Source organism: Pleurodeles waltl, chromosome 7, assembly GCF_031143425.1.
Source record: "Pleurodeles waltl isolate 20211129_DDA chromosome 7, aPleWal1.hap1.20221129, whole genome shotgun sequence".
In the NCBI taxonomy this organism is placed as follows: domain Eukaryota; kingdom Metazoa; phylum Chordata; class Amphibia; order Caudata; family Salamandridae; genus Pleurodeles; species Pleurodeles waltl.
In genome coordinates this window covers 1,153,043,554-1,153,055,610 of record NC_090446.1, presented here as the reverse complement: position 1 = coordinate 1,153,055,610, position 12,057 = coordinate 1,153,043,554, and the positions used below count along the sequence as shown (strand labels likewise).

General features: G+C 44.9%; 1 protein-coding gene across 1 annotated transcript in view; it reads left to right on the top strand.

Moving 5' to 3' along the window:
- Window positions 1-7,820, top strand: part of JMJD6 (jumonji domain containing 6, arginine demethylase and lysine hydroxylase) — a 68,015-nt gene extending 60,195 nt beyond the window's left edge. Inside the window, exons 5-6 of the mRNA XM_069200240.1 lie at window positions 3,973-4,111; window positions 4,327-7,820. Of these exons, the coding sequence (XP_069056341.1) occupies window positions 3,973-4,111; window positions 4,327-4,449 (262 nt within the window). The 3' untranslated portion in view covers window positions 4,450-7,820. The remainder of the gene's footprint in view (window positions 1-3,972; window positions 4,112-4,326) is intronic.
- The last annotated feature ends 4,237 nt before the right edge of the window (window positions 7,821-12,057 follow it).

The following is a 12,057-nucleotide window of genomic DNA, read 5'->3' as shown; positions in this document are numbered from 1 at the left end:
TCTGGGCTCCATGGCTTCATGCATCTTCATTGTCCCGAATGCCAGGCTACGCATGAGGCCCCTTCAGGAGGCATTAGAGAACAATTGGAGCCAAAAGACTGGTCACTGGGAGGACAGAGTTCGACTACCAGCAGTGGCTTTTCAATCACTACAATGGTGGATGCACAGACCTCACCTGTCGATAGGTTCTCCGTTTCACCAGACAATTCCAGTCGACACTCTAGTAACGGATGCGTCTCTTCAGGGTTGGGGTGCTCATCTGGGTTCCTTCCAAGCTCAGGGTCTTTGGTCCGACAAGGAAAAGAACTATCACATAAATCTACTGGAACTCAGAGCAGTCCATCTGGCTCTCAAATCTTGCTCTCCATTGGTTCAGGGGAAATCTATCCTAGTTCAGACAGACAATACAACCACAATGTATTACCTGAACAAACAGGGGGGAACAAGATCACTACCTCTGTCTCGAGAATCCCAAACGATATGGCATTGGCTCCTGGCCAGGGGAATGTCTATCACAGCGGTACACCTGCCAGGTCAGCAAAACGTAGAGGCAGATTTCCTGAGCAGACATCTGGAAGACGCGCACGACTGGGTGCTACACGACGAAGTCGTCGAGGACATCTTCGGTCAATGGGGTCGACCTCAGTTGGATCTCTTTGCAGACGAAACAAACAAAAAATGCCCAGACTTCGCGTCCAGGTTCTGCCGTCCGGGATCTCAAGGGAATGCCCTGTTGATCAACTGGTCAGGGACATTTCTCTACGCCTTTCCACCGATTCCCCTCATACCGACAGTAATCAACAAATTTTACAACTCCAGAACCAGAATGATTCTGATAGCGCCACAATGGCCCCGCCAATTCTGGTACACGGACCTACTCAACTTATCGGAAAGACCTCACAGGAGGTTGCCGTGCAGACCGGATCTCCTGAGCAGAATGGAAGGCAGAATCCTACATCCCAACCTTCCCTCTCTGAGCTTGACAGCATGGCTCCTGAATTCCTACAGTATGGGCACCTAGGGCTCTCACAGGAGTGCATGAGCATCTTGAAAGAGTCAAAACGACCTTCCACGCGGCGTTCTTACGCTTTTAAGTGGAAGAGATTTTACATCTGGTGCTCTCAACAAGGTATAAATCCCATACGAGCTCAGGAGGACGTCATACTATCCTATTTACTTCATCTGGCGAAGTCTGGTCTGCAGGTATCTTCTATTAAGGTTCATTTATCTGCAATTACAGCGTATCGTAAGTCGCCTTCTCAGGAATCCTTCTTTACGATACCTGTAGTCAAGGATTTTTTAGAAGGCTTGAAAAAGGTTTTTCCTCCCATTCGGAGACCTTCTCCTCCATGGGAACTGAATGTAGTCCTGTCAAAACTTATGGGCCCTCCCTTTGAACCTATCCACAAGGCCTCTTTACAGCACCTTACGTGGAAGACGGCTTTTTTGGTGGCCATTACTTCAGCGAGGAGGGTCAGCGAAATTCAGGCTCTGTCTTGCAGAGAACCGTACACGGTTTTTCACGATAATAGAGTGGTTCTGCGAACTCACCCATCTTTCCTTCCGAAGGTGGTGTCAGAATTCCATATCAATCAGACTATATCTTTACCGACTTTCTTTCCCAATCCGGAGACTCCGGCTGAGAAAGCATTGCATTCTTTAGACTTAAAAAGAGTGCTGAAATTCTATTTGGACAAAACAAAACCGATTAGACATTCTAACCATTTGTTTCTGAATTATGGTCATTTAAGAACAGGAGAGGCAGCGTCTAAACGAACTATATCAAGATGGATTGTGTCTTGTATTGTTAACACTTACCAACTGGCTAATAAGCAATTACTGGCTAGGCCAAAAGCGCATTCCACAAGGGGAAAAGCGGCTACTGCTGCCCTCCTTAACAATGTACCAATTTCCGAGATTTGTAAGGCTGCTACATGGAAGTCTGTGCATACCTTTACTAAGCATTACTGTTTAGACTCGGATGCAAGAGCGGATGCCCAGGTGGGGCAGGCCTCTCTTAGAAATCTATTTGCATGAATATGTATTCTTTCCTGCACTTCTTTCGGACAGTCCGCAGAGTTTAGGGATGGGCTTGCTAATCTATTCAATGTTTATGACTATTGATGAGGATCCCCTGGAAGAGAAGGATTAGTTACTTACCTGTAAATCCTAGTTCTCTTCCAGGGGTATCCTCATCAAAGTCATAAACAACCCACCCTCCTCCCCGGACTTAAGTCTCCTAGAAGTGCAGGACAGATTATCTTTCTGATCAGTTACACAGATTGTCACCGTAAAAAAGTACTGACCTAACTGTGAACCAACTGTCACCTTCCCTTCACCCCTGAGGCATGGTGGGATACTGGAGGTGCTCAGGGTCTTAAAGGCACGGTGCCAAAGTTTTTATGGTTCTCCTGTGTTAACCTGCATGCAGCCTATTGGCTAAGAATGCTTCATTGTTTTTCAATGTGGTTTTTTCTATTTTTCTCTGATATTTACTGCTGTTTACTTCCCTAAGTCCAGCTTTTGGGGCTTAGGTAGATATTTATGATCTATTGTGATTTTATAATATAAAAAAAAAAAAAAAAACTTGCATAGAAATAAAGCATTTTAGCCTATTTATGATTATAGCCTGCATTGCTGTTTTACACATGATAATATGTATGTATTTTATATATATATGCTCCGGGGTCCCCGCACGAGGGCGGGAATATTCAATGTTTATGACTTTGATGAGGATACCCCTGGAAGAGAACTAGGATTTACAGGTAAGTAACTAATCCATATCTGCTAAAAGTTATGTCTTTTCAGTTTAATGGGACATACTTCATTCATTGTCTCCCAACTCTAAACTGTGTTTTTTGGGGTTTTAATTTTTTTATTTTATTTTTTTCTCCTTGGTCACTGTTTTTGTTAGTCAGCCTTAACAAAAAGCAAATAAAGTTCCCAAGGGTCCCTTAGAGCTAATTCAGCAAGAACTAAAGTTGATAGGGCAGGAGTCTTAATAAAACAGCCTTTTGACTTCAACCTTTGAGGTTGCAACACACGAGTCACTACTGATTCTAGAACCACCCTGATTCTTTGACACCAAGTTGGGAAGCTCCTGCTGTTTTTGTCATGTCTAGGTTAGAATAATGCCATGATATATATTTTAAAGTCATGAATCTAGAGAGGATTCCTTTCTGGAGAAGGAAACATTATTCTCCCTAACAGTAGATCTCAAAATAAGGTAGTCCTTCCAGATTCACAACTGATCCTCCTCTTGTTGGATGCTTGTCTTTTTATTTGTATTTTTCAACCAAAAAAAGTAACTATGGTGGCTGCAGTTTGGCTAAGCCATCTGGGGGAAATGGAAGCCAAATGACTAAAAGAAAATAATAAGCAGCCTCCTCCCCCCCCCCCCCCCCCCCCCCAAACTGCTGTACTTTCAGATTGTACTTCTCAAAGGACTGAAATTGGTGAGTACTGATACGTTAGTATAGCCTTTCCGAGGTCTGCTATTTCGTTTTTCCCATTTGTATTTGTTTGTGGTCTTTCCATCCTGTTCCTGTATCGGCTTACACGAGCAGCAGCGCCGGCAGCTGTCTAGCTTGCTTGTCTTTAAATCACTGTAACCGGTTTTGTATTATACATCAAATAAAATACAATATCAAACATGTTTCCATCACTCCATTTTTTTAAGGGTTTCGATGTCGTGTTATTTCTGTTACTGGAGATATAAGCCCTTGTTTTGTGTTTTTTCTGTATATTGCTTAATTGAAACAAATGTAATAAACGTACCTTTGCCTCAAATCTTTCAAGTTGTGAGTAACTTATAATTCAATGTTCCATTCATGAAATAAATTCAGTACTATGAAAGTGTTCTGTATTGTAGATACAGTCTCTGGTGCTTTACTGTTGCTTTTTGCTAGCCGTTTGTTTACAGTTACCTAATTGCAGAATGCAAACATGTTTGTACTTCATTGTGTATTTTAGGATCCTGAAGCAAGAACGCCCTGAGTTGGCAGCTCTGGCAGACTCTGTGGACTTGCAAGAATCAACTGGCATTGCTTCGGATAGCTCCAGTGATTCTTCCAGCTCTTCTAGCTCTAGCTCCTCCGATTCTGACTCAGAGGTGAGTATTCTCTGCTTGAGTAAGGTCTTTTTTCTATGGATTAACTACGACTGGGACACCGCATTGGACAAAAGCGACAAAAAGCACAACATTTAAGAAGTACTATGTATTGTTTGAGAGTCTGTTTTTTGAATTGCCATTAAGCAATTTTGCATACTTTTCTGGATGCATTTTAGGTAAACCATAGGATAACAGTGATTCTTTTCGTTCTCCAGGGAGACTCTGGCTCTGAAGCAGATGGAATGACTCATCGCAGGAAGAAGAGGCGAACTTGTAGTATGGTGGAAAATGGAGACACTGTATCACAGGATGATTGCGTAAGCAAAGAACGCAGATGATTGCATGCGCCCTGCTTTCCAAGACTGAAGACTGAACACTGCATAAGCAAAAAAATAAAAAAAACTCAAGGGGGTTATTGGGGAGGAGAGTTGCAGAAATAATAGAAATTTCGATTTCTTTCTAGAAACCAGGTTGGGATTTATATGTGCCATGGGGATCATTGCAATGTTTTAAAGGCTGAGATTGTAGATCGTTTTTACCACATGTATATATAGTCATGTTTTATTGTATTTCAGCCAGGTCTTAACCAATTTTTCTCTTCTATAACTTGCAGTGTTCTTTTAGGCATTGGATAAAAGTTTTGTCAGTCAACGATGTATTTAAAATATGCAATATTTCAGGAACGCTATAAAAAATTTTTGTCCAGCAAGATTAGTCCATTCTATAGGCATTGTGACAGTTCATACCACCTTTTTGTTTTTCCCAGAGACAGGAGTTCTTGTGCTGCAAAACTTGGGTTGTGAGGGAAACAATGTGTTTAGTTGGGGCCCACCCACTGCAAATACATTATTTTTATCTATCCCACCACCAGTCTGAAAGCAACTGTAGAAGATCCCTAGTCACTAGTGTTTACCCTGGTGCTCTTGGCTCATTCAGTAGCAGTATATGCTGTGACATTCACCCGTTGCAAACCCACCTGAAGAAGGTGTCAATTTTTTACTCTTGATCTTTCACCCTGTGGGTTGAACCATATAAAATCTATGCCCAAAAGGAGGTGGCATTGTTTGTTCTCTACTTTCATAAAATGTGTGTTGCACTGTAGCTTCATGCCTTCATTCACAGCTGCACTAAAATCTCAGTTCTGGCCACAACCAGAAGGAGGTTGCATTCATCCACACGTCATATTTTGTTTCCTTAGATGCTTGGCCAACCCAGAAAAAGGCAGCATTGAGTCTGAACTTGGTTCTGTGGTGTATACACCGTGATGTGATCTTGCCCTACTGCAGCCAACAGTAGATTGCACTGTGTGACATTGTAGTAGCCTACAGATAATGCTGTTGCCTTAGTCCCTTTTTCCCTAGTACAGTGCTGTACTTTTGAACTATAATCACTTCTGCATCTAAAACGAGAAGGCCGTGGTTCAAACTGGTCAGAGTCCTGTCTGCCTCATTATTTTTTATTCTTGTTCTGCTAGGCTGTGACAATGCCCTTAATTTTTTACAACTAGAAGGTGCTTGCACTGTGACATCTGTCCATATTGCACTGAGCATTAGTCTAAAAACACTAAATCTTGTGCACCCTGTAGGAGCAGGAGTTAGCAGTGTGACTACTGTCCCTTCGCTGCAGTAGAAGACCTGTTTCTAATACATTCAGCAGGAGGCTGCAGTAAGTGACATAGGTCCCTTTCGCACTCAGCAGGAGGCTGCACTATTTGACCTCAGTCCCTTCCGCACACAGCAGGGAGGCTGCGCTAAGCGACCTCAGTCCCTTCCGCACACAGCAGGGAGGCTGCACTAAGCGACCTCAGTCCCTTCCGCACACAGCAGGGAGGCTGCACTAAGCGACCTCAGTCCCCTTCCGCACACAGCAGGGAGGCTGCACTAAGCGACCTCAGTCCCCTTCCGCACACAGCAGGGAGGCTGCACTAAGCGACCTCAGTCCCCTTCCGCACACAGCAGGGAGGCTGCACTAAGCGACCTCAGTCCCTTCCGCACACAGCAGGGAGGCTGCACTAAGCGACCTCAGTCCCTTCCGCACACAGCAGGGAGGCTGCACTAAGCGACCTCAGTCCCTTCCGCACACAGCAGGGAGGCTGCACTAAGCGACCTCAGTCCCTTCCGCACACAGCAGGGAGGCTGCACTAAGCGACCTCAGTCCCTTCCGCACACAGCAGGGAGGCTGCACTAAGCGACCTCAGTCCCTTCCGCACACAGCAGGGAGGCTGCACTAAGCGACCTCAGTCCCTTCCGCACACAGCAGGGAGGCTACACTAAGCGACCTCAGTCCCTTCCGCACACAATAGGGAGGCTGCACTAAGCGACCTCAGTCCCTTCCGCACACAGCAGGGAGGCTGCACTAAGCGACCTCAGTCCCTTCCGCACACAGCAGGGAGGCTGCACTAAGCGACCTCAGTCCCTTCCGCACACAGCAGGGAGGCTGCACTAAGCGACCTCAGTCCCTTCCGCACACAGCAGGGAGGCGGCACTAAGCGACCTCAGTCCCTTCCGCAGGGAGGCGGCACTAAGCGACCTCAGTCCCTTCCGCACACAGCAGGGAGGCGGCACTAAGCGACCTCAGTCCCTTCCGCACACAGCAGGGAGGCGGCACTAAGCGACCTCAGTCCCTTCCGCACACAGCAGGGAGGCGGCACTAAGCGACCTCAGTCCCTTCCGCACACAGCAGGGAGGCGGCACTAAGCGACCTCAGTCCCTTCCGCACACAGCAGGGAGGCTGCACTAAGCGACCTCAGTCCCTTACCGCGCACACCACAGGGAGGCTGCACTAAGTGACTTCAGTCCCTTCTGCAAAAGGCTGCACTATATCAAGGTCACTCAGTTCTGTACACCGCTAAAGGTTGTGCCTTTTGGTCTCAGTTCCATAAGCACACAGCAGGAAGCTACTTTGTGATCTCCCACCTTTCTACACACAGCGAGTCACAGGAGTATGTGGAGCTCTGTCCCGCCTGCAAATGCTTCTGGAGGCTGCACTGTGCGAACTTTGTCCCTTCTTGGATCCATCTTCAATATCTGCCCCCATGAAACCCTTTGCTGACTCCACTGGGAATAAAACTCACGTTTTTAGGATTCTTAGAATAGACCTACATAGAATGTCCTGACACTCTTTTTCTTTTTTTCTCTGACAACATTCATGACCTGTGTAGCATAACCACATTAAAGTGTAGCGTTTACCCTACCAATCTCATTTAGTATGTTGCTTTCAGCTCTGGTGGGTTATTCTTTTTGTGATTAAGAACACATGAGTCAAAATTCATTCATAATTATGGGTGTCCGCTATTTCTCTCATTCTTGCCCAAACATCTAACATCTGTATTTTACCTTTAACAATGTTAAGAAGTGAACTCTTCATAAAGCGCAACCCTGCTGGCAGGATTAAAAAGTGTGCATTCGTTGGCTTCAGGATAATATTGTTTCCTAGATAAGACTTACTTTGTTCTTCAGTGAACAATTACATATTGTGGAGGAAGGAACAGGAGCTCAAAATGTGATGTAAATAATGCCAAATGCTTAAGAACTGCTGAATTGTAGTCTGCATACTCAACTTTGAAATTTGTGACGATTGTATATAAAACATTTATGATGAATTGTGTTGCATTCTTTTCTTATTCTGACCTCACAGAAACAGTTTCATCTAAGTGATGTCTGCATTGACCATGCCATATTTTTAAATTAATAAATAAATATGCAAAACACGTTTTTGAGCACACAATTGCTTATTGAAGTATTACAGCTGTTGCAGGAAGTGATGGAATGCTTGTTAAGCTATTTATTCTGTGGTTGTTGGGCTCTCTAATTTTCGGGGATGGGCACTTACTTTCGATATCACGAGGCACACACTGCAAAGTAGCAGCACACCAACTGTTCTCACTTCTGGTATTTTCTCCGATATCCTGAAGTGGTGAAAGGGGTCACCAAAGCCACTTGTGCAACATATATTTCATTTTAAGAAAAATAGGTGAGAAAACATACCTAGGAGAGTATTTTTCTTTCCCTTTTTGATTTAAAAATAAAATAAAAACTGAGGTCTGAGAAAGTAATCCTCTTACCAAGTTTGTGAGAAAACAGGGCTGATTGCAGAGGCCCCATAACTTTTTGCCCCATTTTCCTCTTTTTGCTGGTGTTTTCCTGACTTTGATGGTGCCCTGGGTACTGCTAACCAGTCCCAGGGCCTGTGCTCTGTGTAAAATGGATATGCAAATTAGGCTAATTATAATTGGCTAAGTTAACCTACCTATAAGTCCCTAGTATATGGTAGGGCATGTAGGTTTAGGGACCACAGCATAGGTGGTGCACACCTAGGTGCACTGCTGAGGTGCCCAGTGTCATTTTAAAGGCAGGCCTGCTTTGCTGGCTGCTTTTAAATTAAAGTTATATGCAAATTCGACTTTGGAATTAAAGGTACTTCCAAAGTCTTAAACTACCTTATTTTTACATATGTCACCCCTAAGGTGTGCCCTATGTGCCCCTAGGGCTGGGTGCCATGTAACTATAAGCAGGGACTTTATAAAAATAGATTTATAAGCCCTGGTGAGGTAAAAACAGCCAAATTCGTTTTTCCCTCATTGAAGTAAATGGCCTTCATAGGCTAGAATGGGCAGACTTTATTTTAAATTTTAAAGTCTCCTTAAATGTTACATACCAAGAATTTGGTATCAAATTAATTGTTGTAATAAATCCCACAACTTCCAGTTGTTGGATTTAATATAACTTGTTCAGGTAAAAAGTTTAGACTTTACCTAAAAAGTTGCCAATTTCAGCTCTGCATTGTTTTTGCTGCTGTGCTCTGATTGGCCAGCCTGCAGCAGCTTCTGCCAGGCTGCCTTGATGAGGTGTGAAGTGGCCAGACTTCACACAAAGGAATGTGCTTGGGGGAGAGAATCTCCCCTCAGCAGATGGTGAGGCAGGAAGGGGGAGGGCTGCCAAACTGGTCTTCAAAGGCAGAGGACATTTGCAGCACCCAGCAACACCCCCACATCCTGCAACCCCAGACAGCTAGGTGCCCCCTTGATTAGATTAGGAGAGGGCAGGAGAGGGGTGTGTTTATGATTTTTAGCCACACCAGTGGGTGGGCTCAGCCAGATGTAACCTCCAAAAATCAGATTCATCCATGTTGGATTTTTAGAGACTGTTGCCTTCTGGGATGGATTTTTGCCACACTTCCCAGGAAGTGGTCATCACAGGGGGATGACCCTGTCCCTGATTGGAGAACCAGGGCCCCCCTGCTTTTCACCCAGGAGCAAGGATAAAACTGGCAGACCTGCACCCACACCTCAGATCCCCTCCAGAATTCAACAAGAAAGGAACTAAGGAGAAGAAGGACTGCCCTGCTGGACCCCTGGCCTGCACCTGGAACCTGCACTCAGAAGGACTGCACCAGCTGCACACTTGGGCTTCACCACAAGAAGGACTTTGCCTGGCTTCAACTGGTTCAAGGAGGGACTCCCTGTTTGCTACAGGTGAAAAATTGCTAACCAGAGTCCCCTGCACCAACCCCTGAAGAAAGCGACCAGCTGACCACTGTCCAGTGGCCAAAAAGGAGTTTGCGCCAGGTGCATTCTGGGAGTTGAAGTCCGCACCCCCCAAGGACCATCACAGAACTTCTGGACCCTTGGGGTGAGCTGTGGACCCCAAAAGAACCTTAAAAGAACATCTGGGTGAAGCCCCAGAAGTTTGGAAAAGATTTGAGAATTTTTGGAAAAAAGCTCCAGAGAGGGACCGACCCGCCGCGGAAATTCTAGCCGGCTTGCCTCAACCGCGACCCGGCCTGACTTCGTGGTTCGTCCTGGTAAAGAAAAACATCCAAAAAAGAGACTAAGTCCGAACGTAAAAAGTTGACCGGGACCTACCAGCCATCGTATCCGAGAAGGGCTCCACGGACGTCGGATCAAGATCCAGGTTTACCCCGGTCGAAGGATCTTCATCTCGAAAAAACGACTAAGTCCGAAGGTAGAAATCACCACCGAGGAAACCCACATCGCGTATCCGGACAAGGGCTCCAGGAGGTCGGATTCAACTGGCAGGTTCGTCCCGGTGAAGAAAAAACTTCAAAATAAAGACTAAGTCAGAAGGTAACTTTTCAACCGAGGCCTCCCGCGACTTGTAGCCGAGCAGGGCTCCATCGCGGTCGGCCTGAAACTTTGACTTTGTCCCGGTCCTGGTGCAACCAGATGACCCGATTGGCGCTTTTTGTTTCTAAGCGCTAGAAAAATAATAATACTTTAAAAATTCATATCTCCGGTTCCCCTGAACCGATTTTAATCGTTTTTGTGTCATTTTAAAGATAAAAATATAAACTATTTTTATAAATTCGTTTTGGATTTTTAAACTGTTTCCTGTGTTTTATTTAATTACTGTTTTGTGATATTTGAATGCTTTACACTTTGTCTCCTAACTTGAGCCTTGACGCTCGTTGCCAAGCTACCAAGGGTTGAGCTGGGATTAATTTACTGAGACCTAACTGTACCTAGGTGGAGGTTAGTGGCTTGTTGCTAGGTGTAGGTACCTACCTGCCCTACCAATAACCCATTTTCCAACAAAGTTCAACTCCATTTTTTTTTATTTTATTTTTTTCGGACTGATGCTGGAGGTAATTGACCCTGACTGTGCCCTTAGCTCCGTACTAGATTCACCCTCCCAGCTAGGGGAGAGAGGGAAGGCTCCCCTATTGGGGGGGGGGGGGGCTGGGGGTGGAGGGGAACCAAAACTGTCCAGTGAAGAGAGAAAGCTTAAGGCTCATTTGGAAACCCTAGCTGTAGAAAAGAAGAGGTGGTGTGGAAAATGGATTCCTTAACTTGGCGTGAGGGCTCCATTTTGTCTAACCTTTAACTCCATTTCTGTATATGCTACAAGCAAAATTGTGTACCTGTTTAGTTTCTTAAAAATGTGCTGGTTTCTCTTACATGTTTTCGAAACTTTGCAGATGGCCTAACCGCTCCTCTCGTTCTCAGAAATGTTATTTCTGTGCTTGAACATCCTGTTCTTATTTTTCAACGGTGTTACAGGAAACGCTTGCTTGAATGTGTTTTGAATTTATGACACATGTAAGACATAGAAGTGAGGGGAGAGGGGACAGGTCAGTTGCACTTGGCCAGAGAGAGTCATGGGCACTCCTTGGGTGTGACCCGCTGCAGCAAAATAAAATACTATCTTGAATCCTACTCTGAATCCTTGCATTCTGTCTTGAGGACATCAGCCTCCTACAAAAAAGAGGCTTGCAAATTTACTTCACAAATTTGGAGGCACTGCTGAGGCCGTCAAGGAGAGAAATTTGACAGAGTAAAAGGCTTTGATGGAGGAAGGAGAACGCAGATCGTGGGGGCCCCTGCTAAAAGACCAGTTTCTTGCAGCTGCCACCCGAGGTTGCAAACTTGCATCCCCTGTAAAGAATTTCTCCCACTGAGACCCAGTAGAAGGCAGAGGAGACATTTGACCTCAAGAATACGAGGATCCGGACTCTGCCTATTTGGGGAGACTGTTCTGTGTCACTTGTAAACTTGTATCCTGTGATCCTGGTACTTGTTTGTGACCTTCTCTTAGGTACAAATATACAAAGAAAGGGGTAGACAGATAGTGACCATTAAATGGATCCTTTGACGATAAAAAATTACATTTTTACAGCAGACATTATTTAAGAAAAATGTTAGACAATGTGGGACAGTTATCAGACCTAGGAAAAAGAGTCTAGACAAAGGGCCATGAAAGAGGCCAGGAATATGAAAAAGAAAAACAGCCAGCCTTGAAATTAAAAGAAAATACTGTTGCTAACAACGAACAGAATATTGAAGAGGAAGACAGGGAATTTAGAATGACTAAACATAAAATGTTTCCATCTCTGTCAGAGAATGACATGTGACAAAAGACTGCACAGGACGAATTGTTGGACAGGATTTTGGACAATACTCCGCCTTATGTTCCCGTACAACACAATGT